At 51.5% G+C, this 14636-nt stretch overlaps 4 protein-coding genes across 4 annotated transcripts; 3 read left to right on the top strand and 1 right to left on the bottom strand.

The window, feature by feature from the left end:
- Nucleotides 1–823: 823 nt before the first annotated feature.
- Nucleotides 824–2787, top strand: CLA4_2 (Protein kinase; the record flags this gene model as incomplete). The annotated part of the gene is made up of 2 exons (XM_007811302.2): nucleotides 824–837; nucleotides 1176–2787. The coding sequence occupies 2 exons, from the start codon at nucleotides 824–826 to the stop codon at nucleotides 2785–2787; spliced, it is 1626 nt and encodes a 541-aa protein (XP_007809493.2).
- Nucleotides 2788–2833: 46 nt separating this feature from the next.
- Nucleotides 2834–3838, top strand: CLA4_1 (Protein kinase; the record flags this gene model as incomplete). The annotated part of the gene is made up of 3 exons (XM_066118432.1): nucleotides 2834–3199; nucleotides 3274–3373; nucleotides 3429–3838. 3 exons carry the CDS (start codon nucleotides 2834–2836, stop codon nucleotides 3836–3838), a joined length of 876 nt encoding a protein of 291 aa, XP_065977036.1.
- A 2988-nt stretch (nucleotides 3839–6826) lies between these two features.
- On the top strand, nucleotides 6827–11463 carry J3458_004810 (uncharacterized protein). The gene is made up of 4 exons (XM_066118431.1): nucleotides 6827–7450; nucleotides 7618–7959; nucleotides 8100–11325; nucleotides 11385–11463. The coding sequence occupies exons 2-4, from the start codon at nucleotides 7727–7729 to the stop codon at nucleotides 11388–11390; spliced, it is 3465 nt and encodes a 1154-aa protein (XP_065977035.1). The 5' UTR covers nucleotides 6827–7450; nucleotides 7618–7726; the 3' UTR covers nucleotides 11391–11463.
- Nucleotides 11464–12763: 1300 nt separating this feature from the next.
- On the bottom strand, nucleotides 12764–13282 carry J3458_004809 (uncharacterized protein; the record flags this gene model as incomplete). The annotated part of the gene is made up of 2 exons (XM_066118430.1): nucleotides 12764–13138; nucleotides 13196–13282. 2 exons carry the CDS (start codon nucleotides 13280–13282, stop codon nucleotides 12764–12766), a joined length of 462 nt encoding a protein of 153 aa, XP_065977034.1.
- Nucleotides 13283–14636: the final 1354 nt, after the last annotated feature.

Raw genomic sequence — 14636 nt, 5'->3', positions numbered from 1 at the left:
AAAGCTTGTTGGTGTCGGCGCTTGATTGCACATATCAACCTAGGTACACATGTAGGTACCCATGTGTTGTGTAGCATCTCCGCCTCTGGATATGTTCTCCGTGCTGTACTCATCATAGTCTTAGCCCGTGCTCCGCCCACTTCCATTTCTGCCCATCCCTCCTTGCTTCGTCATCTTTGGCTGCAGACCTCCCTCCTTCAACACTTTCATGCTTCAAGTTGCTTCTCCGGCTTCCGACTGCTTTATACCGTCGTACGCTCTCACTGTCTGTTTTGCCGGCGACCCTGCCTTGGTTCTCCTTTTTTTTTTCCTTTTTTTTCTTTTTAATTTTGGAAAAAGGCCCCTGGTTATTTTTGGCTGTCGCCTGCAATCGGAACGAATATCTGCTTCCCCTCCCTCTTGGAATCAATAACCAACGACCCTGGCACTTAACCGCTGCTTCTGAGCCAGAGAGGCCAGAGAGGCCAGACACACTCAGTGACCCCCCAGGTTCATGCGCCGGCGCCCCTCTTGCGTCTCTACTTCACCACAACGTCAGCAACAGTCGCCCCAGACTGCGGTAGCGATTCAGAGGCGGCCTTCTTCTAACTCTGTCTCGTTTCTATTTCCAGTCGCTTCTTTATTTACCACGTTGTACCCTGCAAGTGTCAACTGCGCCCTGGCCCAACTCCCTTTTGCGCTCTGCCCGTATCTGTATCTGTATCTGCTTGGCTAGACGTCGAAGGGCAGTCCCAGGGGCTCTGGGCATTCGAAACAGACGAAACCGGCGCCATCATATTGCATATCACAGATCGACATCGTCGCGCGTTTTATTTTCACAGTCATGGCACAAAACGGGTACGTTGAAGTCGTTTCGGTTGTCGTCTCCCCGATCCCTCAAATGCATTCAACCCGTATACAGAACCAACCACTTGTCACCACATCCTCTACTATTCATAAAGCCCTTAAGACCCTGCGGGGAGAAGAAACAAAAGATTTCTGCCCCGTTCATGAGTGGCTTTTTGATGTTTGTAAATTGGCCTTGGTTCGTACGGGATTTCACTATCGGGCTCTGCGGGCAAGGAACTTGGTTCAATGTTTACTCATTGAATCATTGCCTCGCTCCGTCAGAGTTCGTTTGGCTTTACTTTACTGAGCAACCTTATGTGGCCAATTTGAAGCTGACAAGATTTTAGCCTCTATTCCGCCAGCCAATTCATGAACCCTGGCCCGGCTCCCAAACCACCTACAGACAGACCTCGACTTGCCCTAACACCCAGTGCCAACCTACCCGGCAACATGGCGAACATGGCCATTTCACCTATTCGAAGTACCGCCACATCGACGTACACCGGTTCTACCATCTCCTTACCCATCGCCCGCCAGCAGTCTAATAACATGGATGGTATGGGGGGAGTTGCTGTAAAGAAAGAAGGATGGGCATCGGTCAAGGAGAGCAAGAACTTTATCCAACCTTGGAAACAAAAGTATTTGATCCTTCGAAAGGAGTCTCTCGACTTTCACAAAACTGAAGGAGGCAAAGTGTCTTATACCCTATATCTAAAAGATGTGGTTAATGTCGGCAGGGTTGAGGCCGCTGGTACCATTTTTGAAATCAAAAGGAAGCCTGATGGCGCTTCAAACAGCCCGGGTGACGACGATGGCCAAACAAAGACCCTACATATCAAAGTCAAGGGAGACGATGAACTCTATGAGTGGATTGATCTCATCTATGGCGCGTGCCCTGGCATGGGAGGCGTGAGCAACCCAACCAACTTTTCCCACGCAGTTCATGTTGGGTTTGACCCCCAAACTGGCGAATTTGTCGGTTTGCCGCCCGAATGGTCGAAACTACTCAACTCATCCGCAATCACGAAGGAAGATTATGAGCGCAACCCCCAGGCTGTATTTGAAGTATTGGACTTCTACACAGATCTTGCGAAGAGAGCCGAAAATCCTAACCAGTATTCTAGCATGACTCCTACTCCTCCAGGGGGCATGCAACAAAAACAACTCGGGGCCGCGGCCGGGGCAGGTATCGCTCCTCCTCGTCCAGCCCCTCCGACACCAACACAACGAAACATGAGTTATGGTAGTACACCTCCCCAATCTGGCAACGGTCAGCAAAGACGCCCTCCTCTCGGGGACCAGCAGCAACAGCGTCAACAAATGCAGAACATGGCTCCCAATTATGTATCCCAGGATGCCCTTAGAGAAGAACAACGCAGGAAGCAGATGGAAGCCCAACGCCAGCGCGAAGCTGAAGACCGAGAACGCCGGGAACTGGAGGCTTACAATGCATCCCTTCCTAAGAACAAGGTGCCCCTAGCCCAGCAAGAGATCGGTGGTTATGGTGGTGGTTCCGGAGGCTCACCACAGGGCGATCGATTCAACCCTACGAGAGCCGCTCCCCCAGCACCGAAGCTATCAGGGAGCCCAGCAAATGGCATGCGTGCTCAGAGACCAGCTCCCCCCCCACCATCATCTACTTCCTCGCCTCGCCCTCCCCAAGCAGCTCAATCAAGCTCCTCTCGCGACCCTACCAGCCAAACCTCCAGAATCCCCCGCAACGACGGTTCGCCAGCATCCAGAAATCCAAATAGCACTCAGCCTCAGCCAAGACAACCGCAGCCTGCGCAAGGTGCGTCACGTTTGCCGGCTCCTGTCAAGCCGCTGAACGTGGCACCTAAGCCAAGTCAGGCTCACCCAGCGGAGGGAATCAAGGCTGCTGAAGCAGCCCTCACCGCCAAGCCCTCGCCGTCGGAGCGCAAGCAAGATGTACGCATGTCGACAATGTCGGAAAACTGAGGTCATGGCCAAACTAAAGGAAGCCGTGTCAAAAGATGACCCCAACATGTCGTACTCTAAACAGAAGAAGATTGGTCAAGGGGCTTCTGGCTCCGTGTATGTGGCCAAAATCAAGGAGACCGCTCAGGGTGTTGCCCGGGAGGTTCTGCGACAACAGGGTGCCCGAGCACAAGTCGCCATTAAGCAGATGGATCTTGCCCATCAGCCAAGAAAGGAACTGATTGTGAACGAAATCATGGTCATGAAGGACAGTCGGCACAGAAATATTGTCAACTTTCTGGATGCCTTCTTGCGAAACAACAATCAGGAACTCTGGGTTGTTATGGAGTATATGGAAGGTGGTGCTCTGACGGACGTCATTGACAACAACCCATCCATTTCTGAAGAGCAGATTTCGACCATTTGCAATGAAGTAAGTTCGGTTGCTTGTGACTCGCCCACAATAAAACAAGCTACAGGCTTACTAACACATCCTTTTTCTCTAAGACCTGCCACGGATTACAACACCTTCATTCTCAAAGCATTATCCACCGAGATATCAAAAGTGACAATGTTCTGTTGGATGCTCGGGGGAATGTTAAGATCAGTTAGTTTGCTTTTTTGAAGTATGGAGAGAGTTCAGAATGCTAACTTGACAACAGCTGATTTTGGATTTTGCGCCAAGCTGACAGAGACCAAGTCGAAGCGAGCCACCATGGTTGGAACACCATACTGGATGGCGCCAGAAGTTGTCAAGCAGAAGGAATATGGCCCCAAAGTCGACATTTGGTCATTGGGCATCATGGCTATTGAAATGATCGAGTCTGAACCGCCATACCTCAATGAGGAGCCTTTGAAGGCCCTATATTTGATCGCCACTAACGGAACCCCTCGCCTCAAGAAGCCCGAGAAGTTAAGCAAGGAGCTCAAGGCATTTCTCTCAGTCTGTCTTTGCGTCGACGTCAAAAGCCGCGCTTCGGCTGATGAGCTTCTGGCACATGACTTTTTGAAATACGGCTGCCCACTGGGCAGCTTAGCAGAGCTCTTGGCGTTCAAGAAACACGCGAAATAAACAGTACTTGCCTTTCAGCAGCGTCAAATTTGGCCCTTTACCAAACAGGATAGCACACATTTTAAGGCTCGATTTAGCTAAACTAGGAACGCCATGCATGCCGTTTCTCAAGAATGGCCTGAATATTTCGGCGTTTGGGTTGGGATTCAGAGACAGTTGTATCTGCCTCTTAAGCAAGCGTCTGACAAAACTTGGTGCTTGGGGTGTCTGTGACCGAGAAAGAAGTGTGATTTTGTTCATGCGGGTTTAGATTCAGGACGTTCCTGTACTTGGGAGCTCTGTGGAAGGGAGAGACAGCTATATAGTGGTTGGTTTTGAGGGGGTTGTTGAGGTTGCAGCTACAGTGGCGACTTGCATATTTATGGACTCTCAACCAGCCTGGAGATACATATTAATACTAAATAGATGATGCGGTCATGCAGTAAGATATATCATTCATGCAAAGTGTATTCCTCGGGTCTTTTCACATTTACACAGTTGAAATACAGTGCAGGCGTCATTGTGACAAAATCCCTGAACTGTCAAGGACAGGGCATTAGGCAAGTACAAGAAGAATCCTGGGTCGGCGCCACAGTAGGCTTCCCATCTCGCACCCGAGGGATACAAAGGGAGGCTCAGGTGTGTGTTTCAGAACGACTTGTTTGGCAGATCTTGGATCGCCGGCAAGGAATGCAGCCCACGATTGGTGTGCTTTACGATGAGCCGCCGATATCAAGTTGGCAGGTTAGTGGGTGTACACTACGGAGTATTCTGATGAAGGATCTATGTACTCCGTACGATTGGGTATTATTATTACGCAAGTCTTTATCCTGGCAGGAAGCTCCGCTGCGCATTCGCATCATTCCTACTTAGTATGTACATACCCTAGGTACCTAGTAGGCAATTGAGTGCATGCGTACCTACCTAGTAGATATCTGAGCATGGCGCGGAAGTCGCAATAGGAAGCTGCGCGTTCAAGATGATGATGAAAGGCGACCCATGCACATAGACGTGTTATCATGGCCAGGGGCTGCAGGTGGGGAGGGGGGCTCTGGGTGCGGGTACGTGGTGTGGACCCGGAGGGAAGGGGGAAGGCGAAGGGCAGGGCAAGCGCGGCGGATCAGGGCAACCACACCAATTGGCAGTTGGCTTGGTGGACGGGGTTTTATACGTTGACCGTTTGCTCCCCTACTCTGACAGCATGTGGCCCTCCAGTTGATGATGCGCCAATGATATTCATGGACTGTCCCCTGAAATAATGCCCGACTGAGTTAGTCGAGACGGGCGAGGGGGAAAAGGGGGGTTGGCAGGCAAGGCAAGGCAAGGCAAGGCGTGCCTGGCCAGAGTTTTGTATTGAGATGCCTCGCTTGCATGCATTGATGCAACACCATAGGGGCGAGGAGTTTTGAGTTTTTGCCCTTTCTTGTATCCTCTTGATGACGGAGGAATTGGTTGACGGTTCAAGAAGATGTCCGATGGCCCAAGAAGCAGATGGGCCAAGAATCGTCATTGGGTCACTGGATTGAGGGCAGGCTCTGTCTTAAACAGTACTTTTTTTTTCCCATTTATTACATTTCCTCGGGGCAGGGCTGTCTGTCAAATCTGGCGGGAACAAAGGGACCGTGCAAAGACTACGAGGTTTTTATGTATAAAATTAGTTTGTTCGTTATTAACAGCCGCCGTCTATCTATATTGGGAGAAACAATATCGACGGCTTGGTCCGGATACCCACTGGAGGCACAAATGACAGATATCACGGACAGCGGGACGAAGTGCATACATAAAGCTGGCTTCGTATCTCCCGGGACCAGGTCATAAGCCGACGCCAACAATCTAGTAATACTTGGTGCATACAGCCCGATGTGACAGTAGAGTATACAGAGCCACGACGGACTGACGTTGGATTTGTGGGCAAAGGCGTGCAGGGCAGTCTCCATCCCTGCCCTCTTGTGGTGCATTTGACTGAAGGCCAGATGCAAAGATGCTGGCGAGCATGGAAGAAGAGATGAAGGCGCGTGGCGGTCGGGATGCGGACATGGGATGTCGTCGAGTTTAGCGCATAGTAGTGCATTTTAACTGCCCTCACTCTCTGATAAATGAGGTACGGAGTAGCTGGTCCATACATACATAAGCCCTGTGATGGCCTTTTGTTTCAGTATCAGGAAAAATTACGAGGCTCGTCTTTTAACTGGTTGCCAGATATTATCGAGTTTTTTTGATTGCTCGACAAGGACAGGTATTCTTCTTGACTTGAGGGCGGGCTGTCGTGCGGTGTCGTCGCAAGGTGACACGGGCTGCATCGCTACTATTCATTTACTATAACTCAAGTAAGTAAGTATTTCAAAGAAATAAATGTATGGGTTGTTTGAATAATTGGATAGAAATTGGAAATAATAACTACATGTCAAGCGGATTCGTTGGCGGAGGCTTGAAGTGTGTGGCGAGACGATTGTGAATGCCCACATGCCAGTTGCGTCAAAAGTCTCGGGTGTTGTTGACCCTTGCGTGGTAGATGCCAGCTGCCCCGGGAGCACAATTGAAGCCATTGGCTCTCCATATTGATCCAGCTCAACACTCGCGACGCTTGGGGCTGTAAGAATACAAAATGCGGAAGCCTCAACATTCGGGTCGGAGCATTTGAAGCCTCATCAGGTCACCACATGTGCAGACTCAACATTGACCGTTGTGACAGCTTCCAGTCTGCAGCCTGGCCGTTGGGAACCCACCAGACGCCGCCAGCTTCTAGTTACTTAAGTACGGAGTGGTCAAGACTGGTCTGGTTACTTGAGGAACCGGGACGCCGCGTAATCCACTGTAGTAGCACAGTGCTAGACCAGACGGCTTGACCCAGTGTTAGAGCAGCCACCAGCATTGACGACCCAGCTCCCAGCACTGAGGTCCAGTCAACGCTCCGCCAGCGACACAGCAGCGCTCCTGACTCTTGCATTTGTGCTCAAAGCCCGGTTGACATTGACCTGGCCTGTTACAGAGTTCCCATGTGCCAGCTGGCTCGTTAGGTGGCCCATCAGGAGGCGCATTACTCGGTAGCTAGCCAGTGAAGCAGCACTGAACTGCAGCCCCGTCCTCCTCCCTCCACGTCCTCAAGCTGCTTCAACCGCCCACGAATCCCGCTCCCATCATCATCACCATTAGCCTCTTTTTTTTTTTTCCCACTCTCTCTCCTTCATCCTCCGTCCCTTCTTCCTCCGAACCCCCCCGTTCCGTCCCGTCTTCCCCAAATGAGGCTTGTATATTGATCGTTTTTAACTTTATTTCTGCCTCGCTTTCTTCCCCCCAGTGGCACTTCTCGCCGAGACCAGCACTCCGGACCGACGTCGTGGTTGCAGCCAGCCTTCGTGTACAGTCGCATCTTTGACTTCATTGACAAAGGTGTGCTGCAGCTATTGTCACCGCTTCTACAGCTGTCGCCCGACGCCCGACGCCCGACACTGCCGTTCGTCCAAGACGCAATCCCAATTATTTTGGCCTCAGCATCCTTGCTGCGTGTCCACCATCGGTCGTCTCGGGTCTCCTTCAGCAAAAGCCCTCGCGAGTCTCCTTCGGCCAGTTTGTTGTCACAGTACCGTCTTGTAATACCTGGGTACTGGACCACCTGGTGTTTTCTATTTTCTTGTGCGCCTTTCCACTCCCTTCAAGACCTTTGCCTGCTTCGTCAGCTGTCGGACATCTGGCCTCTGGTGCATTCTTCTCTCTGGTCGTCGTCCTTGATCCTTCCATTTCGAACACGAATACGACTTTCTTCACACGTCCGCGGCCGTTGCCCTAATCGCATTCCATAGTTCATACGACATCCGACGCATTTCGAACAAAGAACATTAATTATATCCATCTCACCTAAAGGCTGCTCATTGTACCTCACTGTCATGAGGCCAAACTAGGTAATTGATAATGTCAATGTCCAGATCAGATCATATGGCACCAGGTTTTTCGTCCCACCACTCCACTTCTCAGGCTGGTCGATCTCAGTCACCTGGCAGTGGTAACTCTCCAGTCGATCCATCTGCCTCTACTGGAAGATCTCCTTTTGGCCTTTCGAGCGGCATAATGGCAGGCAATGCGCGGTCCGGGGCCGGTTCTCCGTCGCACGACGTGGCTGGATCCAGCCGGCTCTTTTCCAAAAGGTTGGTGGTGGCCACGCTCCGTGTACGCAAAGCGAAGCTTTGCAACGCACAACTACAGACCTCTTCCTTACTATTTTCGGGTCGTTTTACGCTTTTTTTTTTCAGTGAACCTATGCTAATCAACTTGTTTCCACAACCAGAGCTCGCGAAATCCAGGCCCAGGAAGGCATCCCCGGTCTACCACTTAACCCATGGGGTGGCCCTCCTACAAGCGGAAATTCAACTCCTCTTCGCGAGAACATCCCTGAGTCTCCCACCGACGGCTTTCCTGACTTTGGCCATCTTCCGACTCCCGACAGTATGCCTCACACTGGCAGAGCTCGGGCTGGCACAGTCCCTTCTCGACTGCCCGGCGGTCCGGTCAACGGCCTCTTAAATATCCCTGGACTGGCCGTCAAATCTGCTCGAGTTACTCCGTCCCAAAGCCCATTCGGCAAATCGCCGTCGCCAAACCTTGACCATCCCGACACTGCAACCGGCGGTTCTGCTCTTCTTTCTCGGCTTCGTGCCGGGTCTATGCCACAGCGTAGCCAATTCAGCACACTCCCGGGTACAGCCTCGCCCTTCGGTCCCTCCATCTTCAGTAGCTGGAACCCCGCCGGTGTTGGTCGTGAGCGAGGGTCAACTCTGGCAAGCATCGCAAGTGTTGGTTCCAACGGACCTAGTTCACCCTCCCAGTCCCAGTTTTCCAAGGAAGGCGGCGGTGACTCTGATGTGCATATGCGCACACTAGACTACCTCGGTCTTGCTGAAACCCCTCAGCCCCCTCGAGCCCAGTTAGCGACTCCCTACATGGCGAACTTGGATTTCACCAGGCAGTCGAATCGCTTCAGGTCATATTCAGTCAACAATAAAGACAGGTACGCCGATGAAGATGACTACGAAGTTGACGGCTTGCCCATGGAGAGCCAGTATGTTGCCCTCCAGGATCAGTTAGCTGCCACCAACGCGGCAATTCACAACCACAACCTGGCCGTTCAGGCTTTTGTAAACCAGGCCACGGCCACTCGTCCTCGCGCTCGGACTGCTGGTGTTCTGGAAGCTCCCGGCAACCGGTTGTCTCGAGCCCACATTTCAAGCAACGTGGGAATCCCTAGCTCGGTTGCTCCCGCCGAAATTCGCTTGCAAGATGGAAAGGAATATGATGACCTCCCTCAGGCAATTGCTGGCATGAACCTTGGCAGGTCTAGCAGCCGTAACGCCGGTCTTCTTAATGCGGAAGAACAAGGGTTGGAAGGTCCCACAAGTGCGTTGTGGCTCGGTGGTATTCCAACATCGACCACCACATCGACCCTGATTGAAATGTTCAAGTGTCATGGCCCAATTTCGTCGGCCCGTGTGCTCACACATAAGAACTGTGGCTTTGTCAATTTCGAGAGGGTAGAAAGCTCGGTCGCAGCAAAGGCTTCCATGAACGGCAAAGAGATCTTTCCTGGTGCTGGGCCAATCCGGATCAACTTCGCCAAGCCACCCTCAGCATCTAATACCCCAGGCCATGACGGTGTATTCCCATCTCCCAGCCCCGACCCGTTTGCGAAGGGTCAGGACAACGCCAGTGGGCCTGGGCTCACGGCTTCTGCTGATGGTACCTTGACAGTGAATGGGGGTACTTCTACTCCAACTGTGCCGCCGATGGCCGATTTAGCCGAAGACATGATGGAGATTGTGACGCAGTTCGGAGCGACAGATGAAGACAAGGCAGCTGTTTCCCAGTATATCCAGTCAGCGACACATTACACAGCATATGTCGAGGAGATTCCTCCTATCCGTGAGCCCACCCACACCAGGGTTCACGACGCCCCGAAACTCAGGGACATACGAAAGCGTATTGATAATCAACTCCTGTCGAAACCCGAGATTGAGAACATTGCCGTCGATATGCTTCCCGAGATTGCGGAGCTCTCTTCAGACTACCTTGGCAACACTGTCGTTCAAAAGTTGTTTGAACACTGCTCTGACCAGATCCGAGACGCCATGCTTGCAGAGATTGCGCCGCATTTGGCTGAAATAGGAGTCCACAAGAACGGTACCTGGGCAGCGCAAAAGATTATTGCCGTCTGCAAGACCCATGAGCAGAAGACCACAATTGTTGAGCACCTCAAGCCATACACTGTGCCCCTATTCCTCGATCAGTACGGCAACTATGTACTCCAGGGCTGTTTGAACTGGGGACCTCCATATAACGATTTCTTCTTCGAGGGCGTTGTTAGCCGCATGTGGGAAATTGCCCAAGGTCGCTGCAGTGCTAGAGCCGTGAGAGGATGTCTGGAATCCAAACTTGGCACGAGGGCTCAAGACATGGTTGTCTCCGCGGCCACTGCCATACACAGCGCCCAGCTAGCAACCAACTCCAACAGTGCATTGCTATTGACGTTCTTCCTGGATTCTTGTGCGTTCCCAAAGAAGCGCACAGTCTTAGCCCCTCGCCTGGTTCCCCACCTGGTTTACCTTTGCACCCACAAAGTGGCTTATGTTACTGTTCTCAAGATCATCAATCAAAAAGCTGAACCGGAGGCTCGAGATATCATACTTAAAGCGCTTTTCTTTTCACCCAATGACCAGGTTCTTGAGGCCATTCTTCATGATCCCAACTGCGGCGCCACACTCATCTTCAAGGTCTTAACAACCCCTTTCTTTGACGAGAGTACTCGGACCCAAGTCATAGAGAACGTCAAGACGGTCCTCCTTAAGATCAAGGCTCAGCCTAATCAGGGATACAAACGATTGATGGACGAGGTTGGTTTGTCTACCAGAGCTGCTCCCACTCGCGAAAACAGTAGCACATCCGAGGGCCGACAGAGACCAACTTCTCGACAAGCCAACAACAGAACCATTAATGGCCAGCATGCCCAAGGTGGTCAATCCAACAACCAGCCCTTTTTCAACGCTCTTGGCGCTCAGCCTCATGCGGCCGGTTTAGAGACAGGTTATGGCAGTCAAAGAGGTGACACCGCTGATGCCAACGTTACTGCATTCCAGCAATATGGCCAAGGCATTATGTATGGCACCCCAGCAGGTCCTATGGCGCCAGCCGTGAGTTTGCCGCAGCTCCAGTACCAGCAGAACATGTTAACTCGACCAACGCCGCAAATGACGTACAATTATCCGACAATGCAGGCCCCGTACACGACATATGGCGCACCCCCGGCTCCGGCTGTTGATCAGTATCGTCAGTCAAACTTGGCCAACGGAAGTCCCATTCAGCCTCCGACGTCTCAGATGCCTCAGATACCAACTGGGCAGCCACCCTATGCTCCTACGGGCTTTGGCGTAGGACTCGGCGGTTACAGCTATGGCAATATGGGTGGGATGCAAAGCATAGCGTACATGCCTCAGGACCAGAGCAACAATCGACGTGGTGGTCGCGTACGTGATTTTCCATCCATTCGGTCCATACTGATAAAGGTGCTAACAAATGTTGATAGAGATGAAAAACATTCGAATTCATTAAATGACAAGGCACCGACTTCCCTTGTCCTTTTCTTCCTGAGTTTCAGACCACACCTGGCTTACTAAAAGTTGAGCGGTGGAGTTCGGGTTTTCGAACTCGGTAGACTATGCCCTACGCGTTAGGGCTGTCGAGATGCTGCAATTAAACCATTCTGCTCTAGACGGTTATTGGCAAAGGCTGCTGCATTTTTATATTTCATTGTTAGCTCACCAGCCCCTTTTCACAAGCTCTTGCTTGTTCTCAACCCGAGGGACAAATGAAAATGTGTCGGGCAGGTCTCTCACATTCTTATTTGCGTCGAGGGCCTCGAAGAGAACGCTGGTGTTATATCCGTTTTCTTCAAAACTAACCATGATGACACGCCACGCCTCCCTGAATTTAACGTGAAAATCATGCACCAATTCGATTTTTTATCCTGTGTCGGTCTTCTGGACTAAACTTTTGATGTCTATGTTCGCACCATTTCTTTTTGTGTTCAATTGCCGCCCATAGGGTCATACGGCGGATTAGTTGTGCCGTTGTGTCGGATGAGATGATGGCTTGTTGGAGTGAAGGGCATTATCTAAGAAAGGACAGACAAGACATGGTGTATGGTGCTGGAAAGGACCTGAAGATGTATATCATGGTTGTATCGCTTGACAGAATAGGGACTCTGTCGACTTTGATAGTTCTGCCATGCTACTTCTTATGTGGTTGTCTGATGTTTTGGTCTGTCCTTTGCATTGTTGGAGCGCATGACAAGGGCGTACGCTTTCCCCCTTTAGGACAGTGCAATCACTCCGCGAGAACATATTGTATATTAGAGGTGGCATCCAGGAGACACGGGAGTTCGCTATAGCATCGGTAGTTGAGCATATACAGTTTTGCAGCAGCAATGATTGACACAGCACACTGGCACAGGTGATGGACGAATGACAGCATACGATGAAATAAGCTTCATTATGGGGCGACCATGCACCATGAATCTCCTCGCCTGTTCCTCTCGCTAGTCTTATTCGTGACAGAACCCAAAAAAAGAAAAAGAAAAGGACAAAAAAACATGATACACATGGTCAAACGAGTTTTCTTGCTTCCTGACGCCCCCCCACTCGCTCCTCATTCTGAATGCTATCTGAAAATATCTAGTACACGGAGTAAAGTCTTGCCAAAAGGACGAATGGCGTGTATATTGGTGACAAAGGGACGTGTGGGTGGCGGGAAGGCAGATAAATGGGGTGCGGGAGTGTAAAGGGTATATATATTAGGGCTATTCTTTAAAAATCCCCGCTTTTCGATCTTGGAAAGCGTAATATCTCATTGATACAAGGTAAGTTTTAAAGGTGACGGGATGAATATGCGTCCACGTATAGTGGCTCAAGGCGGATGGTGAGATTGTTGTCTTGTTCCGATTTCTAAGTCGAGATCCATGGTGCCTTCGCCATGGTCGACGGTGGACGGCGGTGTTGGTTCCGAGACGGGCATACAGGGATCCATCTTCTGTGCACGAGGGTCGTTGAGCCCAGTTGTTGATTCAGTAACCGGTGAACTAGCCTCTGCTTTAATAACGGGCTGTGGTGCACGTGTAGAACTGTCCTCTACTAGGAGTTGTCTGATGCGAGTGCTCACGGCGTCCATTTGAGCGAGCATGGCGCGGAGACCGAGGCGGTCCCCGGCGGTAAGCTGGCCCGAGGCAAAATTATCGGCGTTGCCCTTCGCCATGAGCGCAAGCATACTATCGTCGGCGGCGGTCTAGATGTTTTCCATTGTCAGCTCGGGGAAAACACCGGTTGGGCACTTGGCACTTACCAGAAGAGCGGCCGTAAGTTTGTCTACACCACCAGACCGATGTTGCTGGAGGCCTATCAAATTAAGAGACACTTGCATCTCTTTCATCTTGCGATCCAAAGCAGAGCCAGCTAGTGGGCTCGTGGAGTCACGATGGCTTGGCGGGGTAGGATAAGGAATGAGCTTGGACTCGTCCTGCCGAGAGCCATACCCAGCCCCCTTATTCCTCAACCTATGGCATGCCGCGTGTTAGATTACTTTCTTTGTGAATCAAGACGGTCAAGAAGACATGACTTACTGTTCGATAAAGTCGAGAATCACGCCCTTGGCCGGAAGCTTGTATGTCCGGCCAAAGGAGCGATGGTCGGGCCAGCCGGACTCGTCAGGGTCGTCGGGCTCATCGGTCCAGTCAATCTCAATGTGGCCATTGTTCTTTAGGCCACGGCCAAAGGCAGGCGTGACTGTCTGGTTTCCCTTGACCTTGCGGAAGCGATGGGCCGGAGCGAGACTAGGGACGTCAATGAGGATGTCGTCGACGTGGGCGGGACAGCGCCAGGTCTTGAGAACAGGTGGCACCGCGAGAGGCGGATCCAGACAGTCAATGTGCCAATAAAACGAGCACACGCTGCAAGGGATGATGGACCTGATCTGAGTTGCCGGCTTCTGGCAGGAATGGCACAATACGGCCTGTCCGTCTTCGCGCTGCTTGAAGAAATCAGGTTCATCCGTGCCATTTCGCCTCCTGCAATTTCGAGCCACTTGTTAGCCCCAGTGCGTGTGTATGCATGTGTACATGATGTAGTATGTAATATTGGCAGTGAGGCAGGCGGCGATCCCTAATCGCACAAATAACTAGACCCAACGGGATCGACAAAAAAAAAGAAGAAGAAGAAGAGAAAAAAACAATGCGACTCACCTCGCCGTCTTGTTGCTTACCACCTCCTCATAGTCACCGTCAGCACCAGCCTTGACTCCTTCAAAGCGGTTCTGCACGCGCTTGGGCAGACTGAATGCCCGGGGAATGCTCTTCTCTAAATTGTTGAGTGCGCTCCCAAAGATTCCTTTGTGAATGGGTAGGCGTGAGGGGTATCGTCGAATGAGACACTCATTGCAATACCACTCGTCAGGCAAATCATCAGACTGCACCATGTCGACACACTCAAAGTGGAAGGACCGTGGGCAGCCATCGCAACACACGACATCACCCGTGTTTCCGCACGCTGAGCAGTATTCGTCATTGTCGGCATTCTGTGAGATGGCGGTTAGTTGCGGTGAGTCTACGCGTCGGACGCCAGGCTTCTCCAAACTCCAAACAGGACGTGTCGGGAGTTCCTCCATCATCTTCCACACGGACAGAAAGATATGGCAAAACCGGATTGCACGCATGCAGTTTCCTGCAGCCACTAGCAAATTGCTCAGGTGCTGTGGTGATCTGTGGTGATCCTAGTTCCGTCGTGCGACC

The sequence above is a fragment of the Metarhizium acridum genome (assembly GCF_019434415.1).
Source record: "Metarhizium acridum strain ARSEF 324 chromosome Unknown scaffold_29, whole genome shotgun sequence".
NCBI lineage: Eukaryota > Fungi > Ascomycota > Sordariomycetes > Hypocreales > Clavicipitaceae > Metarhizium > Metarhizium acridum.
Note: the sequence above shows the minus strand (reverse complement) of the source record. Positions and strands in the feature narration are given on the sequence as shown.